This window comes from Vitis vinifera, chromosome 12 (assembly GCF_030704535.1).
Source record: "Vitis vinifera cultivar Pinot Noir 40024 chromosome 12, ASM3070453v1".
Lineage (NCBI taxonomy): Eukaryota > Viridiplantae > Streptophyta > Magnoliopsida > Vitales > Vitaceae > Vitis > Vitis vinifera.
The window spans coordinates 781,391-807,528 of NC_081816.1; the positions used below are offsets into that span (position 1 = coordinate 781,391).

The window sequence follows — 26,138 nt, forward strand, 5'->3', positions numbered from 1 at the left end:
ATGTTGGGAATATGCATGTATGAAACTTTAGTTAGTATTCCTTACAATATTCTACTTTCTGTTGTTGATTTTTTTCTGTGGTTTGTTTCTTCTCCATTCTGAAGTGTGTTTGTGGCTTCAAATACTGTGAACTAACAAAATGAAATGATTTTATTTCCATGGAGTATCAAACTGCCACTTCTGTATACCTGCAGGACCCTGTACATTTCAAAGAAGGGAATTGGCAACTTCACTTGAAACAAGGACAAGATTCTCAGAATTAGTAATACAAGAAGAGAAACTGGTTCGGTTTGTGGTTGTCAATTGTTTGGTTATTGTTGAGAAACCAGATATTGTGCCTATTGGTGATGCAGAGTGGTAAGTTGGAGCCCTAAATTTTGCATGTTTGTTATGATGCTTCATGCTTATTCTTCAATGGAATGGCTCTTCCTACTTATATTTCCTTTTTCATGAGAATTGAGTAGATTTTGCTCGTAAAAATTTGTTAATCACTTTCACTCTTCGTATTTCTCGTTCTTTTTCGCTCTTAGTATGTTTCGCTTTGTCTTGTGATGAATTGAATGACTATATTTATAAAAAAAAATTGATGAATTGAAAATTGAGCTAATTTGAAATCCAACGACAACCATTTCTTAAAATTGAAGTTCTTTGGAAGCTTATCAAGAATGAAACATAGTAAGATAGTGGTAGATGTGGGAATTGCCCTTTTCGGGTATTCGTGTAGTTTTCTAGTGTTGGACTTTGTAAAGTTTGTTAGATGTGGGTATTGCCCAACAAAATAAAAACACTATGAAGTAGGCCAAAACTGACCATTGAAGGGTCTTAGGTAGTTTCTTTTCTGGAGGAAGATAGTGGGAGTGTGTGCTGAGTTCAAGAGAGGACTGCTGTAACTTACAATTGATTGTCAAAATATCATAAGGACCCCTTGAGGACTCATTGTTCTCAAGGCTAGAACGATCTTCTTCCACCCCAGTAGCGTGAAGGGGCAAAGAATCCCTGAAATACTCATGCATGCAGTCCTGGAAGAATAAAAATTATTTGCAACCAATTATTTTATTGAAGTGCAGAACAAACAATACATTCCAAATAGTACTTCATCATGAAGAACAAGGAAAAACAAATAGAAAGAAAGCATACACACAAAGAAATTATGAGTCATAATTATCATCTCCCATGCCGGTGTCACCATCTTCTCTATGGAAGCATAGACAACACAGCCTCTAAAAATGTGTGCAAAACATTGCACAAGCTCTCACAATGGGCTATCAGCAGACTATCCAGGCGTGGGTAAATGACATTTTCATGGCTGTAGAGATTACTTCACATGTACAAGGCAATTCCACAAAGAAACTTAGCTGGCAATCTAGCACTTGCCAAAAAGCACTGTGACAGTCAATGGCAGGTTGCCATCCAGCCTGAGGTTCCAGGTATAACCCACAGGCACTAGGATTATTATCAGGCAGTATGATCAAACCAATACCGACTTTCTAGTGTCATAATTCAGCATAGTTACAAGAAATTTTTTCTTTAAATTCAACTACATCAAATAATGAGGACAAAATTGAAATCCACATTGCTTGAACAGACAAAAATTCAAAACTGTAAACCCATTTTTCACACATTATATTCCTTCTTCTCAAAAAATGGGCTATGGATGTCTAGGCACTCAAATTCAAGAATAAAAATAGAAATTCAAATATCCCCAATGGCACATAAAACTCACCAACCTCAGCACCAAAAAGCACTTAACTGAAACATACTATCCGCACAAGAACAAAAATAGAAACTCAAACTTCAGTTCCATCACACAATAAACCAAGAACAATCAGTGGAATTAACACTCAATAAAATTCCCAAAAAACAAACAGCCCCTTCTGTTGAGTGAAGCAGATAACATACATTTATAAGTGTATATCATGCTCTAAAGTTTGTTGGGTTAGAAAAGAGGTACACCTTGGCTACTAGTTCAAGAGTAAGGATGATGTCTATGGCGATCCTTCTCCCTTGAAGAATAAGAGGAGCTGTGGTAGTCTCGATCTGTAAATGAGGGAGAGTCAGAATTTATATGCATTAAAAAGCACTAAGCAAAGAAAAAAATGTCAAATAGAAATGATTTTCTCATGTTTGATTTTATTATTAATACGACTTTCTTTCCCTCATATTTTCATTTAAATTTTTCGGAAACTAAACATAACCTTCATAAGAATTGTAAGGATATCAAATGCATACCTCGAGATGAGTGATGTCTTGATTTCTCCGAATGCCCTCCTGCACCGGTAGTGAACATCAAATAAGCAAAACAAAATCCACAAAACAAATATAATGATAAATGACTACATTTCTGGGCTTTTGACCATGTATATATGGTCGGAAAGAAAAGATAACTCTCAAACCAACCTGAATCTTTTCCTTTATCCTTAGACCGATGTTTTCTATCCTTCACCTTCTCTCGGTCCTTGTCAATCTCATCTCGCTCCCGTTCCCTATCAGAATCCCTTCCTCTATCACGGTCCCGTGCTTTTGCTCTTTCCCTTTCCCTGTCCCTGTCCCTGTCTCTCTCCCTTTCCCTTTCCCTTTCCTTGTCTCTCTCCTTGTTCCTTTCCCCACTTGCCTCTGTTCTATGCTCAGACTTGGATGGTATGGGCTCTTCTCTACCCTCTCCCTCCACAGCCATGCTCTTGGGATCATCATCACCCTTTTTGGATTCCTTCAACATGTCAAGGGCTTGTTTTACCATTGAATTCTTGGACCCGCCTGATTCTGGATTAATCAACGCGGAAGCTGCTTTGGGAGTGACAGTATCATTATTAGCTGATGGGCCACTCTGCAAAACTTCCTGCAAAATAACAATTGTCCACATCAATAATATATTTCCATTTTGTTATTTGGAAGGAGTCCTACGATCAATTAACAGCATCCAATAATGAGTAGAACTTTTGCTACTCTTGCCATCGTTAACCTTTCTCTAGGCACAGGCATAGCTGGCAGGTACAGTGGTTCACCAAAAGAGCAGCTCAACAATGCACCTGTTTTTTCTTCATTTTCCTTCAATCCTTTTTTTCTTTTTTTGAGAAAATGTCAAAGTAGTGCCTGCCCTACTGATGTATGAAATGCTGTGATTTTGGGAAGTTAGCTCATGCATAAATTGTTGACAGAAAAACATAATTACAGTAAGTTAAGCAGATGGAAAATAACAAGGGGAAAATCAGAATCACCTTTGAAACTGGCTGAGTTTGTGAATCTTGTGACTTGTTAGAAGATGTGAAAGAATCTCCATCCTTACACACTGGGATATACTGTGCCTTTGGAAGGTTGTACAGATGAGCCAGGACTCTGCAAACTTCATCAATTGCAGACTTCTCTGCATCAAATACCTCCCACCATGGTTCATTCTCAGGAAGGGGTACTTGAAACCTACGAGCGGCTGCATATACAACCCCACAAGCCACCACCTCACTCTTAAATCGAACACATAAGGTTGTGCGCAAGCTGTTCAAAGGAGAACAAACACAGAATTAATTTAAGAAACAGCATATTGAACCAGACTACAACTTCTAGTGAAAGACAAGACACAAATGAGGATAAATATCATTAAAGCACCACAAGCCATTCAGGGAGTACAACTCGCATTAGGTTTACCCTATTGTTCCAAATTATTCTAACTCTCAGGGTTTATGTGTCCTATTTCATAATTACATTTTACCTAGAGACTGCAGTTCTGATATAGGCCATCACATCTTTTCTCAATATTTCATTCCAGATCCTTTTAGCCTTGCCTTCCGTAAAGTCTTCATGAATATTGCACCTCCAATTAAAACCATATCTTTCTTTATTGGCATATGAACACCAGTTTCTATTACACATGATCAAACATGTGCCACATCCTCTCCACCTGAACAATGTTGAAGCTTCATCTACTTCTAACAAATCTGTTCATGTCTAGTTCAATATTATCCTGTTTTGCAACAAACTTATCTAAACATTCTATCTTCCTTATGCTCATTTGAGCTGTACTCGTTTCTCTCCTTCAATTGTTCACATGCAGCAACATGCATTCAAGTCCACCATGTCTTCATCTGGCATATTTTTGTGCTCTTTCCTTTTTCTTACCACAATATTTCTTGAGGAGCTGCATCATATGCTGTCTCTACAGCTAGAAAGACCAGGAGATCATTCTTCTTCTCCAAAGTTTTTGTTTTCACTATAAAACAAACTTGAATCAAGCAAACTTTCTAATTTTTTTTTAATCTTATTTCTTTTTGTTAGCTGAGCTCAACCTTTCTATCCTAGAGAATTAAAACATAACTTGTAATTTTGATGTATTTACTTTTTTGTACATATATATTTTTTAAAAAACTTTTCTTTGTGGGTTCCCCAAGGGATCAGAAACAAACAATTCATAAAATGAATTTTTATGTACAGGAAGAATGAGCCGTCCTTCAAGGAAAATACAGAATCTAACAAAAGAAATACACGTGTCAGAAAAAAGAAATGACAAAAGAAGGCACTAAGGGCTACAACCCAAGGTAGACATAAAATCCCCGAAAAGGGTTGAAGGATTCTAACTGCAAGGCAACACACTGCCAAGACGGGCATGAACCCCTCAAGGTCTGTTCACCAGAAAGAAGAAAATGGAACAAGAAATTCCAAGTTGAAGCAATCAAGAGTATTGTGATAATTTTGCAAATCATTTAAAATGAAAGCTAATGTTAGAGGTTATTTAAGTCTTATATAAAATTCAGGAAGTTTTTCCTTGCTAACAATATCTCAGTATAAGAAGTTCTTATACTTCTAAACTTTCTAGTTTCCTTTAATTTACAGTTTAATTCGATTAGAAGTTCCTGTACTTTTTCTAGTGATGAAAGGTTTAAGAGTTCTATGAGAGAACAAAAGATTGTGTTCTAATAGGCTACTTTATAGATTTTTAGGGTTCTATTGAGTTTTTAAGTTGTTCTAAAGCTTAAAAACAAACCTAATACTGCAAGATGGAAATAGAATGAATAATAATAATTTTTCTAACTTTGCAACCTTTAATAGTGAGATTTTATAATTTTATCTTCCATGTGAGTATCTTATAAGGTCTTTTTCTCTTATAAGTGAGTGAGAAAATATCGTTAACAAAAGGGATAGAAGCTATACACCACAGTACACAGAACCTATGAAATGGGTACCACAGGGCAAAAACAAAACAAGGGGAGAATACCGAAGATCACAGCTCCCACTCTCATCTAGAGCCCATCCAATCTTCGAAATAAATTAAATGCATTAAGGCTTCCCCAATGTACAAACCCAAGATACAAGATTACCAAGGAAAGTGCAATTTAGCTCTTGAGCTGCCAGCACCTTCCTTTCGAAAACCCTTTGGTTCCTTCCCTTGCAAATTGTCTAGAAATATGGGAGTAGCTCTCCAAACCTTCTTATATTTTCTCCCCACAGAGGAGTCATGCCAACTTAAAAGAGTTTCCTTGACTATAGAAGAAAGGAGCCAAACAATGTCAAACAAATAGAATATGCCAAAGAACCCTTACTTCGGTGCAATGAAGGAGGATGTGATCTATTGATTCCCCTTCACCTTTGCAAAGGATGCATTTGTACACCTACCACCACCCTCTCTTTTGAAACTAATCCCTGATCAACACTTTACCCCAACAAGCTTCCTAAAAAGAAAAAAAAAACTCCCTTTTGATTTTTTTTGGATAAGTTGAGAGGAGTAAATATATTAAAAAGAGGCATCAAGATAGCGACTCAAGGTATACAAGATAAATACACCCACCCCCACACAGCTGAAACAAAAAAAAAAACTACCAAAATGGAGGTACAAAAACATCCCCACCCTCATCGAGAGCCCAACCAATCAATGAGATCAATTAGTGTCGAAGGATCATCCTTTATAAACAACTTAGTCTCCGACCAAATAAAACAAACAAAAGAACTTCTTAGTCTTTGGATGGAAAGCACATCATTTTCAAAAACAATTCTACTCCTTGCCTTCCAAATCATCCAAAAAATGCATAAAGGGTATGCTCTTCAAACTTCTTTTCTCTTTTGCCCACAAATGACCCATACCAACCCAAGTGTGTTGACCTAATTGAAGAAGAAAGCACCCCAGACACCCCAAAAATAGTAAAGAACATCTCCCATAAAGCCCTTATCTTAACACAATGGAGAAGGATGTGATCTATAGATTATTCATGCATTTGGCAAAGATAGCATTTATTCGCTAAGGGCATCCTCTTTTTTGAATTTGGTCTAAGGTTAAGAGTTTTTCCCGACGTTGCTTTCCTAGTAAAGAAGCTCACTTTCGACTACACTCGAGACTTCCAAATGATTTTCATTAGGAAAGAATCTAAAGACTAAGGATTTGTAGAGAGACTTAACTGAGAACTTGCCACTCTTTGTCTCCGTCCAAAGCATCCTATCCTCCCCATCCCTCTGCACTCTCTTCCCATTCATACACAACAAGAAACTCTTCACCTCATCCACCTCCCAACCATTGAATGGTCTAGAGAAGAGAGGGCTCTAAATTCCCGTCCATTGGAGAAACTCCAAACATCCTTCACCCAAGTGCCCTTAGATACGACAAGAGCATATAAAGTGGGAAATGAATCACACAAAGATATAGGCCCACACCTCTTATCCTTCCAAAATTTCACCCTTCGCCCACCACCCACCGCAAAGAAAAGTCTATTGCTAACCAAGTGTCACTCATTCTTAATTGTTTTCCACAACCCTACACCATACTCATCCCTTACTTCCCAAGAACACCGGCCTCCTCGTTCCTCCCCATACTTCCCTCTAATCACTTGATTCCAAAAGGTCCCTCTCTCGTTCCAAAAAACTCACTTTTGATGGGACCTAATAATTCCAAATGATAGCATTTGGGAAAGGAATTGCATGTGTAGACTTAATAATGAAGTATAAAGACTCAATAGAAAAGGCCCCATCCTTGGTATTCATCCATACCACTCTATCCTTCGCTTCCCTTTTCATTAACTTCCCTTGAAGCCTTGAGGAAAAAGTCTCTACATCATTAAGCTCCCAATCATTCAAATGTTTACCAAAACAAGGATTCCAATGGCCCCCTTACTCAAATCATCCCAAACATCTACCACCCATGCATCCTTTGACAAAGATAAGACATACAAAGAGGGGAACATACACAAGAGTTCATCCCTACACCATCTCTCCTTTTAAAACATCACCCTCCTCCCATCCTCTGCAACCAACCAAGTCCAACCAGCTCCCATCGTTTCTTGATGTTCTTCCAGACTCCTACCCCATACCCCATTGTTTCTTCAAAAAGTTTTTCCTTCAAAAGCGTATCTCTAACACTAATTCCCTATAAGCACCCTATTTAGTGAAGAAAGGCTTTTGATTCCAAATCACCCCTCTTTTCCTCCATGCAAACAATCGAACATTTCACTAAATGCATCTTTTTCTTGAAAGTTCCTTCTCCCAAAGGAAATCTCTCTAAATCTTCACCAACCTCAATCTAACCTTTCTAGGCATGCCAAACAGACACATGAAATAGATAGGCAAACTGGATAAAGTACTTCGAATTAGGGTCAGTCTTCCCCTTTCAAAATATATTATCTTTTCCACAACAAAAGTCTCTTGCCTATTCTTCCTTCCATGCTATCCCACATTGCCTCTACTCTGAATGGAGCCCCTAAGGTAAGACTCTAAGGTTTATCTCCTTGTTTTTTTTATTGATTTACTCTTTACTTCTACCATAAGCCCTACCACCCTACTCTTCTTCATTTACTTCCTTTGCTACCCCCATTCTTTCTATAAAGCCTAAAAAGGTGAAACCATATTCCATCTTTTAATTGATGATAGGTACTTACCATAGGGTTGTCTATTGTTATGCTTAGTTGGGACTCTTTTAAGTTTTAATCGAATTCTCTATTTGCCAATTTAAAAATGGAACTCAAATCCCAAAATCACAAAATAACAATACATACAAACTAACTATTTACATGGATGAATCCAAATACATATTTGTTATATTTATATATTTTAGGGTGAATGTACCTATCATTTGCAAGATTCCAAGCTTCTTGCCTCAATTCTGGAGGAGTTTTGAGGGTGGCAAGGTAGTTTGATATGAATTTATGAGGATGCTCCACATGACAAATAAAACCCATCTCTTTCAAGATGTGTCTTTCAGTTCTGCTCAAATGAGTCTTCAATTCAGCATATTTCTGTTAACAAAGAGCAAAGATAAGCACACACTTTAGGAAGAAAACACATCAAGACTTCTAATAAACAACATATACATTCCCAGACTTTCGTAACCAATATAGATTCATAACCTTAGAAAATGGGTCCAAGTGCACAACGGGTAAGTTCTCCCTCCTGCATTCCATTCTGTGGAAAACAATGAGGACTTGCCTTGCTTTTCTAAGGCTTTCTTCCAGTTTTGATGCTAGCCAAACACAACTAGCAGCAACTCTCTACCAACCAAAAAAAAGGAACAGAGAATTAGGTTCCACACCAGTACCAAATTAAGAAAAAATAGAGGAGAAAGCATAGAGATATAGCATTGTTCTCAATTAAGCTACATCCTAAAAAATGTAAATTAAACTTTCAAATTTTAGAAATTCCATTACTTGATATCCAAGAAAGCAAAGACCTCTTAAAAATCCAAATGTCTGGTCTAGTGGGGGTGAGTTTCCCAATTTTTTTAGGAAACCAAAACAGCATAAAATAAAGGATTCAAATTTTATTTTTAGCAAACTAGAAAATGAAAGATAGTTAGGAGGAGGGATAAACCTTCACATTGAAACGGGCAAATGACTTCTTGCAGTAGAAGCGATGGAACAAAACCTGGCCAGTGGCCATTACTACTTGAGGTCTGACATGATAAGATTAAGGTAAACAAACAAATGAAAAATAGGAGATATAAGAATTGCATGTACCAACTGCATTTTTATTAAAAAATAACAAGAAAAATATAACAACATACAGTCTCAGTAAAATGCCGCTTTCTTGGATGAGATCACAACCATAAATTCTAAGGGTCATTTCAGTTGCTTCATCTATACCATCTTTCCTGGAAGGTGAGTTCTTTAGCTGCTCATCGGTTAGATAGAATGTATCAATTGCTGTGTAAATCATGGTGGCTAACTGAGATGGGCAACCTCGAATAAACTGTCACAAAGAACCCATCAAATTTCAATACTTCAATATAAACAAGCACATATAAATTTAAAAAAAAAAAAAAGGGGGGGGGTGGATGGGGAGGGAACCTGTGATTATTTTCCCAGATAATGTCAAAAACTCAATATAGCTCAAATATAAAAAGCAATAATTTAACCAGAAAGAGTTCCTTTCTTAGTTGCTCTTGGTTTTTCAATTCAAACAAATTTTCCTTAAAAGTACATTTTAAAATTTTGAATAGTACGGGACCCGGAAAAAGGAAATTTCCACTCAACTATGCTACAACTATTTGGCTTGGTTAAGACAAGTTTCTAAAATTTTTGGAAACTGAAAAACAACTTAGAACTTAAGATTCAAAATTCAGTAAGTGTTTCTTTTCTTGGAGACCAAACAGAGGAATCCCAAAACAGATTTTAGTCGAACTTTAAGATGACAAAATAATTCATTAACTAATGAAATAACGTGCATTAAAGAGATTAAATTGAAAAGACAAGAAAATTGCAAACTTATGACCTCCATAAAACCATATCAAATAAAAACCATATAGAAAAAGAAAATTACAAAAAATAACAACAGGTATTCTGATAACAATTTGATGTAGGACAACCCTAGGATGGTTGCCTACACTCAAGGGTAGGTGGGCTAGGGTTTTATTTTTAGGGTGTAAGGAAAGGAACAAGGAATAAACTTTATGGTAGAGAAAATTATAAGATAAGAAATAGAGAGAAAGAAGAAACAATGAAGAAAAGATGGAAAACCTTAGAGTCTCACTAAGGCCTTCTAGGAGTCTCACCTAGAAGAAAATCAATGGAGTCTCACCATTGAGGGTTGCAACCTTACAATGAAAGAAAGTATAATATTATTCATCAAAATTCATTCCTTTGATTTACATTGATTAGCCTATTTATAGGCTTCTCTAAGAAATCCAAAGTCTACTAGGACTCTAATAACATATTATGATTCTAATTATAATTATAACATCCAAAGTCTACTAGGACTCTAATAACCTACCATGACTCAAATTCTAATTATATTATAACTCAACTAGCTAATCCTAATTAGACTTCAACAAATACCAATCCCTATTCAATTCTAATTAATATTAATCCTACTTAAAGTTTACTTAGGTCTTTCCTTTTTTCCTTGAATAAACTTTAAAAGGCTTTCCCCCATCACAATTATTTAAAAAGAAAGAAAGAACAAAAGAAAGACATGTATACAATTTATAAGCACCAATATACCTTCCATTTTGTGTTTTGCAATCAGAGGTTCATGGTGAATGCATGATGTAGTTATGTTATTTTTCAGCATAGACTGATTGCAACTATTTGCGTAAGTAATACACTTATCCACTTAACATTCTACTATCCAATTTTTGGAGTTGTGCATTTTATCCCAACTATTTGGAATATGACACTAATTAGTTTTAAGTGAAAGGTTTCAAAGGCGCTTTTCTGGTGCACCTTGAAGTGCCGGTGTGGCAAAAACACCCTGAGGCGGTGAAGAAAAAGCGAAACTCTAGAAAGGCACCCGCCTTTCGCAGCTAGGCATGGCTAAGGTGCACATTGGATGCGCCTTTTACTCACCAAGATCCATAAAAAATAAATAAATAAATAAATAATAAAAAATAAATAAATAATTGAAAAAAAAATTCCATCCATTACATCTATGCAAGCTTTTCTGTCTGAATGCATTCAAAATGATTGGCTTTCTAGATGATCCCTTTAGAACAAGGTGATTATAAGAATCTTTCTAGTTATTTTGTTCTCTATTTCTATTTGAGAGAATCCCGAGGAAAAGCATTTTGTTTCCACCAAGCTAAACAATATTTCAATGTCTAGTAAACCAAAGACATCCTTTACTAACTAGTTTGCTTCAATCGCCTCTCGACAAATACAAACAAACTTAGAATTGAAAATTTAGTTATGATTAGAAATTCACTTTTCTATCTTCATCCATGGATCCTTTACTCACACTCATTCAATTGGAAGTATTGATCCAATTCATAAAAATTATGTTTTGTAATTTCATAATGCAATTTCCAAATTTCATACAAGTCACGAGAATGTGCATTCTTCCTCGAATCCATCATTGAGAAGTAAAAGATTACACCTTTGTAGGTCTTTGTGACTCAGGTGGCCGTGTTGGAAAAAAACAAAAATTAAAGAAGATATCAAAATTTTAACCCGAAAATGCCATGGATAGTGGGTGAGAACTGAGAACAGAGAAGAATATAGAAGAAAAACCCTAACTCTAGATCTGTGAAACACTTACCTCACAATCGTGGCTTCTCACTCAGACGACATCCTCTTACTCTAGTGACACCGCATCTGCCTCGTCTCAGCAATCGGTGCCTTCTCCGTCTCGCCTCTTCCCTTTCCATATATACATGGAAGAAGTAATTTCAGGTCTCAATTGGGATTTTAGGGATTTCGTTCTTGAATTGCAAATTTCACAAAGGACTTTCAATTTTCCAAATCAAAGAAACTTTAGGGTTTAATCAAGAAAAAACTAAGACAATCCAAATAGGAACAAAATCAATAAGAAGAAAAGTAAATAATTTTAAAAAATGGAAAAGGGGAAGTCACCGACTCACATGTTGGAAGGAGGTGATTCCGGGAGAGTTATGGCGGGCATGGTGAACGGCAAAGAAGCCTTGCTGGCTTCGATGTGTTTCGTGGCTGCAAACAGTCACAAAGGTGCGACGGTGGCCGAATTATGATGGCGAGTAGCAGCTATACATCAGTGGAAGAAGGTGAAGAAAAAGAGCAAAGGAAAGGTTAAAGCAGAAGAAGCCTACGGTCGAAATTAAAAGCTAGAGGCAGAGCAGAACTCCTAAACGTTCCCAGCTTTCTATTTTCTAATAGTTTAAATAAAATATTATTATTATTCTATAAAATAATATTTTTCGCTTTTAAAAATTATTAGTGTGAGATTTTATAATATTATAATTTAAATTTAAAAATATCATTATTTATTTATTTTAAATATAATAATAATATTTATTTCAAAAATTGACAATTAAGTTAGATATATGGGTTTATAAAATAGGTTAAAAAAAATTGATGTCAATTCGACGCATTTAGCAATATTTTAATAATTATTTTAAAATTAAAGAAAAAACACTTCTTAATTAACATGTAATCCTTTCAAAAATTACTTCCAAAAATTTTCAATACCCTAGTCATTCCCTCATTTCCTTCATTCTTTCTTAATTTTGATAGTTGTCATCCATTTTGTACAATATTTGAAAATCATATTGGATTAGTCAATTCAATCATCAATTGATGGTTTTTCCAATTCGATTTCTTTCTATAACTACCTAACTATTGAACCAATCGAACCATTTGAACTAACAATTAGATCAATGAACTGGATAGTTCTTCAAGAATGCACCCCCTTCCCCTCCCTTTTTTTCTTTCATTTAGACTCAAGCGATTTGAACTAGACCTCTATCAAGCTTAGAAAATGACATGGGGCACCACACAACTACATACATTTTGTAGTATACTAAACAAAAGAAAATATATTCTTTTCTAAAAATAAATCAAAATAATATTATATTTTTTAAAATTATAAAATTAGTTAAAATTAAATAATTGAATTTTCTTTTATTTTCAATATATTCACATTTAAATATTATACATATTTTATTTAATAAAATTTAAAATACTAATACATTTATATTTATATTTATACATGATTTAATTTGATAATATCAAATATAAATAATAAATATTATTGATTTTTATTTTTTTTATACATATATTTTAATTTTTTTATAATTATTTTAAATTTTGATAATATATAAATTATATATTCATCACATCACCAATTCAATTGCAGTTTAACCACCGGTCTAATAATTGATCCACCCATTCAATTGCAATTTAACCACCAATCTAATCATTAAACTTTGAACCGATAATTTTTTCAATTCAACAATCGATGTGATTTTTAAAACATTGATTTAGCATCAACGATCTGATTTTTAAAACATTGATTTCACATCAACACTAAACTTTACAAAGACAAAATCAAAGGTAAAACTTTCGTTTTTTGTTTTCATTTTTTCTATTGAGATTTATACTTTTACTAAAATATTTATTTCTTTTAAAGTTTTAATAAAGTAATTTGATTGCAATAACACACTGTTTCATCTTATATGTATTCTAAAAGTGGCACAAATTATCAAAATTTTAACTGAGGTGTTCATATTTCTTTTTGTTTTTTTCTATATATAATCCTTGTAATTATCATGAGACCATTCTTCTTAAATTGTTTTTCCCTTTTCTCTTATCCTATGAGCACCATTTCAATCCACATATTTGAAGATTAACTCACAATATATATATACTAGCAATATTTCCATGTCTGTTCAAAGACAAACCCTAGATTTCAAAACTATATATATATACTAGCCATATTTCCATGTCTGTTCAAAGACAAACCCTAGATTTCAAAACTTCCAGCAACAGCATTCCCAAGATATAAAGCACTTGAAGTAAAATCTGACCCTCTGCTTGGTTAACTAGAAATGAATAAAGATAACAGAAAACCGCAATTTTATTCCTACGTTATCTCTCACTTTCTTTGCTGCCAAAAATCCAAAAAATAAAAAATAAAATCACATCAACTAGCCAAATATTTATACGAGTTTTGGGTAAAACGTCATTTTTCTGTATTCTCGCTTCTTAGATGGTTAAAAATTTACAATTCGATTTTTTCCCCCATTTTCTCAGCATACAAAGGATTGTATCTAAACTATAATTATTTTTCTCAGCATCCAAACTATTGTATCTAACCAAGAAGTCGATGGATTGATTGAATTGGGTAGAGACAGGGAGCAATACCTTGATTGAACTCAGAGAGCGATTGAAGCGCAGCGTTTGGAGAAAACTACAGAATGCTTCTGTGCAGATGGAGATGGCTGCTCGTTATGCGCTGCAAGCCTGCAATCAAACCCTGCAGAATCAGTTTAGCACTAGTCTGGCGATAATGGGCTGAGCCTGGGCCAGCCCAACTTAAGCCAATTGGGCTGTAAACGGACCGATTTTTCCGTTACCTCATAAGCTCCATATTTAATGTTTCTTTATTAAAATAAAATAATATGTAAAAGTCTTTGTATTATTGTCATATTAAATTTATATTATTTTATTTACAAAATAAATCTTCTATTCACCCTCCATATATTATCCTTTTATATATACAAGTAAGAGTACATGTGTCAAAGCATGTGACAGAATATGGAAAAGTTCAACAAAAAAAATAATATATGAATTTATTTTTTTCGAGATTTACACAGAAATCTAGAGATTCAAAATCGAATAATTGAATTAAACATGAAACTAAATTTAAAAAATAATTGGGATTAGATATAAATAAGATTACACTTTTTGGCACAAAATTTTATGATAATAAAATTATTTTTTAAACAATTTTCTTATATTAAAAAAATAAATACCACCTTGATTCTTGGTCATAACATTTACCAATTTTAACTTAAATACATTATTTATTTCTTTTACACTAAATTTATAAAAAAAACTCATGCTATATATAGTTTAAATACTTTTTTCCTTTAATATAAGAGCTTTTTAATAAAAATAAGAACACGAATGAAGTAATTTGAGCAAGAAATTTGTGAATTAAAAAAAAATCTCAAACCGATAGCATTGTTAGACAAAACCCATTGAAAGAGTTGAAGAGAAAATTTTCAAAAAAAAAATAGAAAATGACAAAAGAAGAGAAAAATTTTCAAACTTTAAAGAGAATAAAATTTATAATATATGAGTAATTTGAAAAGTTTTCAAACCTATAATCGATATTCAATAACTGCATTTCATATTGTTATGGCATGTAAGACTTTAGTGTAATTCACACCTTGCCTAACTAGACTATCTCATGTTGTGACACTTAAGTTGCGTTTGATAGTGATTCTAAAAAACATTTTTCGTCTATTTAACACTTAAATGATAAATAAAAAATTAGGTCTTAAAAAATTTAAAAATACTTCCTAAAATTACTATCAAATGCGTTCTTAACCATGAAACAATGGGTATTCAGACACTAGCTCATAGACATTATTTGGTAAGTGGATCAGGAGTCAGGTAGGCTATCTAGCATATTTACAAAGATTCCTATCCACATCCCAACCAAAAGCACAAGAATAAACATGATGAAGTAATTATGGATAAGCTTATTTGCAGAATTTCAAATTAGAAAAACCAATCATACAAGAGGGACTATTCTAATGGACAGAATGTAGTCTTTTAAGCATATAAGAGTATCTAGTATAGGCTGAGCCTAGTCTCCAAGTTTCAAGATAATTCCAATATAACAACAAATCAATTTTCTCCTATCCTGTCAATTATAGGCTGTTCTGTTGGCTCTATGAATCAAACAAGCTTTTAATTCAATTGTTCTAGGACATTATGCATGCATAATCCTACTTTATAAAGACACTTGAATAAGAGTGAATACCAGTGCCATAACATGTTACAAGCAGTGTTGTCCAATGAAAAATGCAATGTCAAGGCAATAGGACACCATTTAGTCCAAGGCAAAAGGCGAAAAATAAGGCAATAGTTTGACTATAGTAAAGCAATGAAGAGTATAAATATATTTACCTATTTAATACTTAATCAATATAAACGCAATCTCCAACAATCACCACTATTAAATTTTCAAAAAACATCCTAGAGAAATGTTTGGCATCATCATCATAATCATCACTAAAATTAAATTTGTCAAAACTTCCGTCAAGACTGAGATTGATAGCCCTCCATCTCATCATCATGCCCTTCAATATCCTCCAAATTGTCTCCCCCTCTTCAAAATCAAGTTAGTCATTGAACCCCACTTTAATAAAAACTTTGCATTTTCTAGGTAACCACTTGTTAAAAGTGAACATCAATCTCAAATCGTGCTTTTGCATGTGGAAACTTTGTTGGGAAAGAAAACATATTTCAAATCAAGTTATGCATGACTCAACCAGTTCTTGTTCAATGAAATGGCTCTTGTTAAAGTCCTCTTCATTGTAGTAAGTTTCTCACCATCTTCTAAAATGAGATCCATATAATAAGTAGTACAAGATGTCAAATGGGGTTGTTTTTTGCTTTTAAGAACTTCCCTATTTAAATTTTGAACAAAAAAACATAATAAATAAAAATGATAAACAATAAGTTATAATATAATGTTTAAATGACACAAATAAAACCTAAAGAACTTGATTAAAAAAAAAAATCTTACCTGCTATTACATAATTAGGTCCATCATCAATTTTACTTGGACAATATTCTTCTCCTTAATGTGGTCCATTGAATGGGTTCATGTATAATCATGTGGGTGTGCTAAATATGATGAAAGAGTTCACTAAGCAAATGGAATTGGTCAAGCCAGACATAACTCAATTTGCTACATGATTTCTCACCCTACAAAATATCCACGCATTCAAATGCACAATTTGAGATTAATGTTCACTTTTTTATGAGTGGTTGGCTAGTAAATGGGCAAAAGAAGCAAAGGGAAAACATGTGTCAAAAATTGTTTTGTTGTCTTCATTTGGAACCACATTGTGTATATTCTTAAGGTGGTGGGTCTTCTTGTTAATGTTCTTTGATTTGCTAACAATGAAAGAAAACCATGGGTACATATATGAAGCTACAGATAGAATAAGTACAAAGAGATCTTCTCTATCATTGACAAAAGATAGGACGGTCAACTCCACCATCCTTTGCATGCAATGGGTCACTTCTTAAACATGAATTTTTCTACAACAACCCTTGTGTGGGAGGATGGAGAAGTGACACTGTGGGGATTATATTCTTGCATGAATAGATTAGTTTCCAACATTAATTTGGAAAATAAGATCATTCACGAATTGACAACTTATAAGAATGTGAAAGGCCTCTTTTGTATTCCAATAACCATTAGATTGACAAAGACAATACCTCCAGGTATAAAGTATTTTAAGAAAGTTTATATTTCTAAATTAGACATTAGATGACTTAGTTTTACCTACTATTAGTCAAATGTTACTTGCTAGCTTACTAATTTTTTGTTTACATTTGAAATATTATAGTTGAATGGTGAAAACTATATCGAAAAACAGTCCCAAATTTGCAAGAACTAACCACAAATTAAGATTCTAAGGGTGATGTTGAATCCTCACCGCTCCAAAAAAAAAAAGGTGAATCATGAAATCTGGTGGGTTTTGAAGAGAGAATGTGTGTGGGGGTTGTCACATTTGACTCTTAGCTGGCCAACCTACCAGAACCAAAACTAGTGTTCATTATTGTCTTATCAATTTTGACTTGTAGTTGAGTGTCATCTTTCAATCTAGGAAAGTAAAACCAAAAATGAAAAATTAAATTAGAAGTCTAGGACAGCAAGAGTTTGTGGACTTCATATCACGTGGATTCACCATGGATGAGGCCCTTCTCTCCAGACAAGCAGTGGTAGGGGAGTCAAGCAGACCATCTCCCAGGAGAGAGTTTGCCTCCAGCATTCTTGACCCTGGTTCACATTGGCGACAATCGACTGCCCGTATTACCACCACAACACCCACTTCTTTCTTTGTTGACCTCATTTCAAACTTAAACAGGAAGAGAAATCTCCCCCGCCGCTCACACTCTGCTCCTTCTGTGTTTACCTACGCCAAGGAGGACCCGAGACCTTCCCAAAAATCAATGCCTCTAATCGTCAGGCAAGCCTTCATCTGGGTCATTTTGTATTGTATAGTTGGAATTGTAATAATTTGCCTGAAAAGTGGAAGTTTCAAGGGCCATCTCACTGTAAAACCAGTGGACGCCTTGTATTTTTCTGTCGTCACTCTCTGCACAATTGGTTATGGAGATATTGTTCCAGACACGACATTTACCAAGATGTTCACTTGTGTTTTCATCTTAGTTGGCTTTGGTATCATCCATATTTTGCTCAATGGTCTGCTCACCTATGTTCTTGACAGGCAAGAGGCAGTTATGATGAGCACTGTAGATCTGAACCAATGCCATACAATGATACAGACATATATGATAGACCCAGAAAAGGGAAGAATAAGGATAAGAATCAAAGTGGTTTTGGCATTGGCTGTTGTGATTGTTTGCATTGCTGTGGGGACCATTGGAATACATCTTTTGGAGGATCTGACTTGGGTTGATAGTGTTTACCTATCGGTAACATCAGTGACAACAGTAGGATATGGGGATTATGCATTTGAAACATTGGCGGGCAGGTGCTTTGCAATAATTTGGCTATTGGTAAGCACATTGGCTGTTGCTAGGGCTTTTCTCTACCTCACTGAGCTGAGCATTGACAGGAGGAATCGAAGGATTGCGAAATCGGTTCTTGAGAAGCTGATTCTTGCAGGTTTAGTGGCTGCAGAACCTTGATAATGATGGATCAATCAGGTATGCCTCATTTTTCTAACTATTGGTTTTATGATGAAATTGGCATGTTCATTCAAATTTTACATTCTTACGCAGTGGTTGCAACCAATAAAAAGCTACTACCTACAACTGGGGCTTAGAACCGAAGATTCAACATCAGCTTGTTAATCAAACTTTTATAAATTTTACGCGGAAATAATTATTTTAAAAAACAATTTTGGATGTATAAAACAAAATAAATATAAGTACTAAAATAATTATCATATTCTTATCTTGATCCATGATACCAATAACATTTTTTAAGTTAGATTGAGTCACCTTATGAATTGTATTGTCAAGGTGGATAGGTCACTTGTGTGATGTATGTTGTTAAAAATAAAACAACAAAATGACATAAGAATGAGAATGTGGTTTGGGACCTTAATTTATAAAAAGTTGTATATCTCGTAGTCTTCCCATCAAAGACTATATGAGAGTTATACTCATTATTTACATTCATTATATACAAATTAATGGGTTATTAATTTGAATACATCTCTATAATTGCATAGGTTATACTTTTTCCTTTTCCTCTATTACTCATAAACATAATGTACAAAATAAATTTCATAATGATGGGGTTACAAAAATTGTAACACGACATTCATATAAATTAAATTTTTTAACTCCTCATTTATAATTTGATTATTTCATACATAAGACTCTTGGATGCCCAATCAATTGATTCACCTACCTATCAATTGATACCATTAAATAATAATTATATATGGCTACACATTATAGGAAAAACGCTGACACAACTAACAACATAGATACAAAAACTAATATCAGACAACATGGGTAACATGGCATAGATTATAAAACAAAATTTTGCAAAGTAATTATCAAGCTTTTAAATAGGATAGAAAGAAATTGATGTTGTTGCTACTATTGATTTAAAATTGGAACTATCATGTACAAAAACACAAGCAAGTTATAATGATGGATGGAATATGTATGGGGGTGAATATGGAAGCTAGGAACCATGCTAGAATCGCATACATCAAATCCTGCCCATGACAAGCCCACCGTATCTCAAAATTGTGAGTGAGCATATATGGGACTGAGATAAAAGAGAAAGTGAACAATATAATGATCAACTAATGAGTGTCAGGAGAACTATTCAAGCAAACCCAAGGATGCAAAGAAAATTACATGTGGGATCCCCAGACATCATTTCCTAGTGGAATTCGGGCAAAAATTTAAAATATTGAGGATCAATATAAGAAAGATCCATATTGACCCAATGATATTTCAAACGAAGTCTAAGACTGAATGGTCTTCGCTCATTAAAGTGTTTGAGAACAACTTTAAAAGAGTAGAAACGCTAACTGTGAAGGAAAATTTTCAACTATATTGATATGGGATCAAATGAGATATCATGAGTGGTATTTATGGGGCTAGAAGTCTAATGTCAAACAGTCCTGGCTCATTAGTGTTTAAGAACAACTTTTAAAAAGTAGACATGCTAACTGTGGAAGAAAAGTTTTAAGAATATTGATATGGGATCAAATGAGATATCCTAAGTGACGTTTATGGTGCATGCTATACAATGGGAGAGTGGTCCAGATTTAGGCACAAAGCAAAAATCTTTAGAACACAAGTTTGGTTTCATGGCAGGGACATTGATGAAGTTTGAGAATTTCTCAATAATGTATTACTATTCTGTTTGAAAAATATTACATTTTTACAAGAGATTGTATGAGAAAATAAATACATGTTAACAAGGGCTATTCTAAGTAAGTTTCCTAGAATTAAGGCTATCGATTACAAGGAAAATAAAGGTTGTTACATCCTTGAATGAAGACTAAAAATCTGCAGTCATTTTTGTTGCTTGATTTGAGGGATTTTCTTGATTTGAGGATACTTCCTTTATACGCCCCCGCAAGATGGAGCTGCCATCGGCTAAGCCAATCTTGTCCCTTAAAATTTATGTCCTTTAGCGAGAGAGGCCTTTTGTGAGAAAATCAACAAGCTGGTCCTGAGTGTTAACATGATGAACATTTAGAACGCCACTTTGAACCATATCTTGGAAAAAATGAAGGTCAATCTGAATGTGTTTCATTCGAGAGTGTTAGACTGGATTAAAACTGAGGTGAGTTGCACCCAAATTATCACAGAGCAGCTTGGGTTGTCCAGATAAAGGCAGACCTAGTTCCTTGAATAATGAAAGAAGCCATGATGTCTCGGAGGCTGCATTGGCAAAGGCTCTATATTAGACTTCAGTGGATGAACGTGTCACTGCCCTTTGCTTCTTTGAACTCCAGGAGATAGGATTGACACCAATAAATGAGATATATGCGGAGGTGGGGGTCTGATCATCATAGTTGCCCGCCCAATCCACATCAGAATATGTAATGAGTTCAAAGCTGGATTTTTTTATTTTTTTTTTTATGTGAAGTATATGAAATATAGTGTGCTTTAAATAGCGAAGAAATCGCTTTGTAGCTGTCAAATGTGTCACCATAGGCTTATGCATAAACTGAGAAAGTTTATTTACAGAGAATGAGATATCTGGTCTAGTGAGGGACAGGTATTGAAGAGCACCAATGACACTTCGAAACTCTATACTATTGGTAGATGAAGTACCATCAACCAATTTGAGGAACATGGTGGTGGACAATGGGGTTGAGACATCTTTAGCACCAATCATATTGGTTTTAGACAATAGGTCTCGAATATATTTATGTTGAGACAAAAAAAACCCAGATTTTGTAGAAATAACCTCCATTCACAAGAAAAAGTTGGGTTGTCCCATGTCCTTTAAGGAAAGCTGATTACCAAGTTGTGCAACAATCTCAGACACAAAGCACAAATTATTGCCAGTGATAACCAAATCATCCACATATACTAATAAATAGTGTATGACAAAGTTCTGGCGAAAGATAAAAAAAGATGAGTCAGCTTTGGAATTTGAAAACCAAGACCCATAAGTGCCAGTTTAAGAGCTGAATACCAAGCTCTTAGGGCCTATTTAAGGCCATAGATAGCCTTACGTAACCTACACACATGATTTGGCTTGTTGACATCTTTGAATCCTAGTGGTTGTGTCATATACACAGTCTCAGTCAAGTCACCATGCAAAAAAGCGTTGTTAACATCTAACTGTCTTAATGACCACCTCTACATTATAGCCACTGTCAAGACAGTCCTAATGGTTGCAGGTTTTACAACTAGGCTGAAGGTTTCTTTGTAATCTAACCCTTCTCGTTGATTAAATCCTTTAGCAACAAGCCTCGCTTTGAATCGGTCAACTGAACCATTCGAGTTTCGTTACACACGGAATACCCATTTGCACCCAACAGGATTACAATTTTTGGGCAGGGAAATAAGATCCCAAGTGCCATGACGTATGAGAGCAGTAAGCTCATCTGACATAGCATGTCCCTAGTGAGGTTCACGAAGTGTTTGGCCCACACATGTTGGTTCAATGGTTGGTGGGAGCGGGTGTTTGGTCACGGAGTTGAACTGTTTGGCCTTATGAATGTTATTCATTGATCGAGTGGTCATGGTGTGGATGCGGTGAGAAGGAGGCAGTGGAGGGTCACTGTGATGGTCATCATGAGCAACCATGGGTTTTGAGAGTAGATTAGTGTTCATGTGATTGAGAGGAATTAGGGTATGAATTTAGGGATTGCATATCTCGAAAAGGAAAAGAAGAGGAGTTGAGGCAGTTACCTGGAGATGAGGCAAAAATGGTGTTACCTCTCGTTGGCACTAGCGGTGGTTGCGGCAAAAGTGTGAGCGGCACAGGTGGCGCAGGCGAAATGGACATGGTTAGAACCTGTGTATCGACTGAACAAAGGAGATGATGGGTTTGACTTTCATCAAACAGAACGTGCCTAGATAAATATAGTTTATGGGCTTGTGGGTCAAGACATTTATACGCATTCTGGGTTGGGGAATAGCCCATAAACAAACATGGTGTTGCCTTGGGCTGCAATTTATATGTGTTATAAGGCTTGGTGAAAGGAAAACATAGACACTCGAATTTTTTTAGTTTAAGATAGTCGGGGGGCTGATGAAATAATGCTTCAAAAGGGGATTTGTTATGTAGGAGAGGGGTTGGTTGTCTGTTGATAAGGTAAGTAGTTGTTAAAAAGGCATGAGGCCAATATGAGAGAGATAAAGAAGCATCATGTAAAAGGGTAAGACCCATTTCTACCAAATGACGATGACGACGCTTGGATACACCATTTTGTTGTGGTGTGTGAGGAGTTGTGGTGTAATGACTTATGCCATGTATAGAAAAATATTTTTTTAAGGCAACAAATTCACCACCGTTATTCGAGTAGATACTTTTGATTTTTGATTGAAATCGATTTTCAACGAGATGTTTAAATTGAGGAAATATCATGCTTACTTGAGATTTGGTTTCCATTGGATAAAACCAAATATACTTTGTAAAATGGTCAACCAAAATCAAATAATATTGTGATCCATCAATACCAATTATATTTGAGGGACCCCAAACATCAGTATAAATTAAATCAAGAGGTGCATAACTTTGAAGGCTATTGATCCAAAATGGTTGTTTGTGCGCTTTAGTAATAGAATAAGAGGTACAAAGATGAGAACTATGTTCTTCTTGTATTATTGGAAAAGAAAAATTCTTAACAAAGTGATGAATTATTTTTTGAGAGGGATGTCCAAGATGGTTGTGCCACCCATTGATTGATGTCCGTTCATGCACATCAGCAACCATTTTTGGAGAAGCTTGCACCAGTAAATTTGGGAGAGTGTAAACGTCATTTTCACACGCACCTTTGAGTAGAACCGCCCCCGTGATCTTGTCCTTAACAAGGAAAAACAAGGGATGAAATTCAACAAAAACATTGTTTTGTGAGGTGAAGTAATGGACAGAAATGAGATTTTTGTGAATATTAGGAACACAAAGAGTATCATTTAAATGAAAAGTGCATGTGGGTGATTTGAGAACCAATGAGCCAACGTGCGAGACATGCATACCTGAACTGTCACCTATGACACCTTCATCAATGTCGTCGTACTCAAAGTGAATAAATAAATTGGCTAAATCACTAGTAATGTTGTGTGAAGTTCCATAATCAATAAGCCATTTTGGGTTTGTTGCAGGTGAAGTGGCAACATAATTGGTAGTGGGCTCAACAAAGCGCAGACGTGGACAATGTTTAGCAATGTGGCCCAGTTCATCACAGATTTGGCACTTTGGAGTGTATTTGCGCTGCCCATTGGATTTCTTGGAATTATTTGGGCCTCCAGATGGCCGATAAGAGCCCTGATTGGAATCTTGGTGTGAGAAACCCCCATTTCAACCATACCCATTTTTAAAGTTACCTTTAGAGTGTTGGTCGTCGGATGAAGAAGTAGGACGCCGATTGGAGTAGTTGGCCAACGCAACCAGTTGATGTGTGGTGGTTTCAAGGTGTTAGAGGTAGACATCATGGCCTACAAGCAGATCATGCAATTCCTCGAACACAAGTGGTTTTTCCCTTGCTCGTATAGGTACCGCGATTTCTCGAAAATCACTACCCAGTCCATTGAGAATTACAAGGTGAGATCATCATCTGTAATGGGATGATCGATGAGAGAGATTTCATCAGCAAGAGCCTTGACAATGTGCAGGTATTCTTGAACTGTCTGATTCTCTTTCTTAATCATTGTGAGTTCCTCCTTCAATTGCATGGCCCGAGTACGAGATTTGCTCGCATATATGGTATGCAATTTTTGTTATGCTGTTGTGATGTTTGTGCAGAGGAAATGAATGGGGTGATTGTGGAGGTGGTGGATGCCAAAATGGCACTGAGGATAAGTTTATCTTGTCTTATCCAGTGGGTTTTCTATGGATTGGTAGTGAATGAATCACTTGGAGAAGGAGGAGGATTGTCACCTGTGACATAATCAAGTAGATTGTAGCCAATTAGAAGGGCTTCAAACTGGGCACGCCATTGAGGGAAGATTAATGGTGTGAGTTTTTCATTTATTTGAGTAGAGATGTTGAGAGCAATGAGAGAAATATTAGTTGGGAATGATGGAGTGGAAATCAGGTGGTGGGTGTTTTCAAAGTTGGGGATTGAGTTCTCGTGAGAGGAAGGCTACTCTAATACCATGATGAAGTTTGAGAATTTCTCAATAATGTATTACTACTCTGTTTGAAAAATATTACACTTTTACAAGAGATTGTATGAGAAAATAAATACACGTTAATAAGGGCTATTCTAAGTAAGTTTTCCAGAATTAAGGCTATCGGTTACAAGGAAAATAAAGGTTGTTACATCCTTGAATGAAGGCTAAAAATCTGTAGTCATTTTTGTTGCTTGATTTGAGGGATTTTCTTAATTTGAGGATGCTTCCGTTATAGACATCAGATATGAAATGATAAGTGGTCTTCATTGACTATCAAAAGGCATATTGTGGACTGCTTAGGAAATCTACTATCGGGATCCAAAAAGAAAAGAGTCCTAACACAATATAACTAACAACCTCAAGGACCTTTCTAGTATCTTATTGACCATTGCAAGGGCAGATGGGAAGAAAGGAGAGAGAATTCAGTCATAACAGCATAAGATTAGAGACATTTACAATTTATAATTTTACTAGTAAAAAAGTGAAAACTAAAAGGGATGAAAAGACAATAGAAAACAAATTTATTCATATTGTTCATTATTTTCTTGAAACTTTTTTAACATTGATTTGAATATTCCACTGTTGCAGCAAATCTGAGCTTGTCATATACAAGCTAAAGGAGATGGGAAAGATATCATAGAAAGACATCATGTTGATCACCAATAGTTTGATTCACTAGACCACACCAATTGTGGCAAAATTACTATTGTTGATCTCATGGCTAGTGATTGATTCAACCACTGGTTTCCAATTGGAAAAAGGAAAGTGTAATATTATCTAGATCTCACTTTGGCAACAGCCTCAACTTGGAGCTCTACACTTTGTACAAAGTTGAAGGGCTGGACCATACAACATTATTTTTACATTATTTTATCAATTTCAAATTTGCAACAGGTCCATCATATCCATCTAGTAACCAAGATTGTATATTATATGCTAGTAAAAGTTCCTGCATGTAGATTGCTTTGCTTTTGGAAGGAGCAGTTGTATTATTTCAAAAGATTCATTTCTTGTCCTCAATTTTAATAAAAGTTCAAGCACTTTGCACTCTTAGCATGTATACAATTTCATCACAACTAGCTATTTTACATATCATATGGTCAAAGAACAACTAATTTCTTTACCTCAATTTCAATGAGTTCAATTACTTGGCCGTCCTAGCATTTCTGAACTTCCATCAGACAACACACGGATAATATGGGTAATAAAACACAATAATCTTCACTCATCTTTGAAGACATGCTAGAAAACAAGTACATAAATTGCAGGGTTTTTATATTCAAGTAAAACCATGCATAAGGGGCTTGAGAAAATTTCTGCAAATTCAATTACATATTTGTACAATTTTGTCATAGAAAAAAAAATGAAATATATACATTATTGTCATGGTAGTCGTCTTCCTGTGAAAGAATCAATTGGTAATATTGTGTCTAGGAAGCTTCA

At 35.1% G+C, this 26,138-nt stretch overlaps 2 protein-coding genes across 13 annotated transcripts; one reads left to right on the forward strand and one right to left on the reverse strand.

Moving 5' to 3' along the window:
* Window positions 1–795: 795 nt before the first annotated feature.
* On the reverse strand, window positions 796–14,154 carry LOC100241975 (cyclin-L1-1). Of its 12 annotated transcripts, none has more exons than XM_059741139.1 (12): window positions 14,016–14,145; window positions 11,759–11,843; window positions 11,437–11,537; window positions 8,969–9,153; window positions 8,776–8,857; window positions 8,316–8,456; window positions 8,035–8,204; window positions 3,216–3,489; window positions 2,398–2,836; window positions 2,230–2,268; window positions 1,954–2,037; window positions 796–1,019 (listed from the first exon to the last, which is right to left on the reverse strand). In XM_059741139.1, the coding sequence occupies exons 4-11, from the start codon at window positions 9,118–9,120 to the stop codon at window positions 1,967–1,969; spliced, it is 1,368 nt and encodes a 455-aa protein (XP_059597122.1). In that variant the 5' UTR covers window positions 9,121–9,153; window positions 11,437–11,537; window positions 11,759–11,843; window positions 14,016–14,145; the 3' UTR covers window positions 796–1,019; window positions 1,954–1,966. The 12 variants fall into 12 exon arrangements, with proteins under 12 accessions (XP_059597122.1, XP_059597124.1, XP_010657131.1 ...); XM_010658829.3 differs by having other exon boundaries at window positions 896–1,019; window positions 11,437–11,532; window positions 11,759–11,897; window positions 14,016–14,139; XM_010658827.3 differs by lacking the exon at window positions 796–1,019 and having other exon boundaries at window positions 1,812–2,037; window positions 11,437–11,532; window positions 11,759–11,897; window positions 14,016–14,154.
* A 3,401-nt stretch (window positions 14,155–17,555) lies between these two features.
* On the forward strand, window positions 17,556–25,748 carry LOC100252233 (two-pore potassium channel 3). Its single transcript, XM_019223569.2, has 2 exons — window positions 17,556–18,572; window positions 25,284–25,748. Exon 1 carries the CDS (start codon window positions 17,589–17,591, stop codon window positions 18,552–18,554), a length of 966 nt encoding a protein of 321 aa, XP_019079114.1. The 5' UTR covers window positions 17,556–17,588; the 3' UTR covers window positions 18,555–18,572; window positions 25,284–25,748.
* The last annotated feature ends 390 nt before the right edge of the window (window positions 25,749–26,138 follow it).

Coding starts and splice junctions, on each gene's coding strand:
- LOC100252233 (XM_019223569.2), top strand. CDS start 17,589: ATGGATGAGGCCCTTCTCTCCAGACAAGCAGTGGTAGGGGAGTCAAGC.
- LOC100241975 (XM_059741141.1), bottom strand. CDS start 9,120: ATGATTTACACAGCAATTGATACATTCTATCTAACCGATGAGCAGCTA. Junction 2,837..3,215: donor AAACTCAGCCAGTTTCAAAG/GTGATTCTGATT, acceptor GTTATTTTGCAG/GAAGTTTTGCAGAGTGGCCC. Junction 2,038..2,229: donor AAGACATCACTCATCTCGAG/GTATGCATTTGA, acceptor CCTCATTTACAG/ATCGAGACTACCACAGCTCC.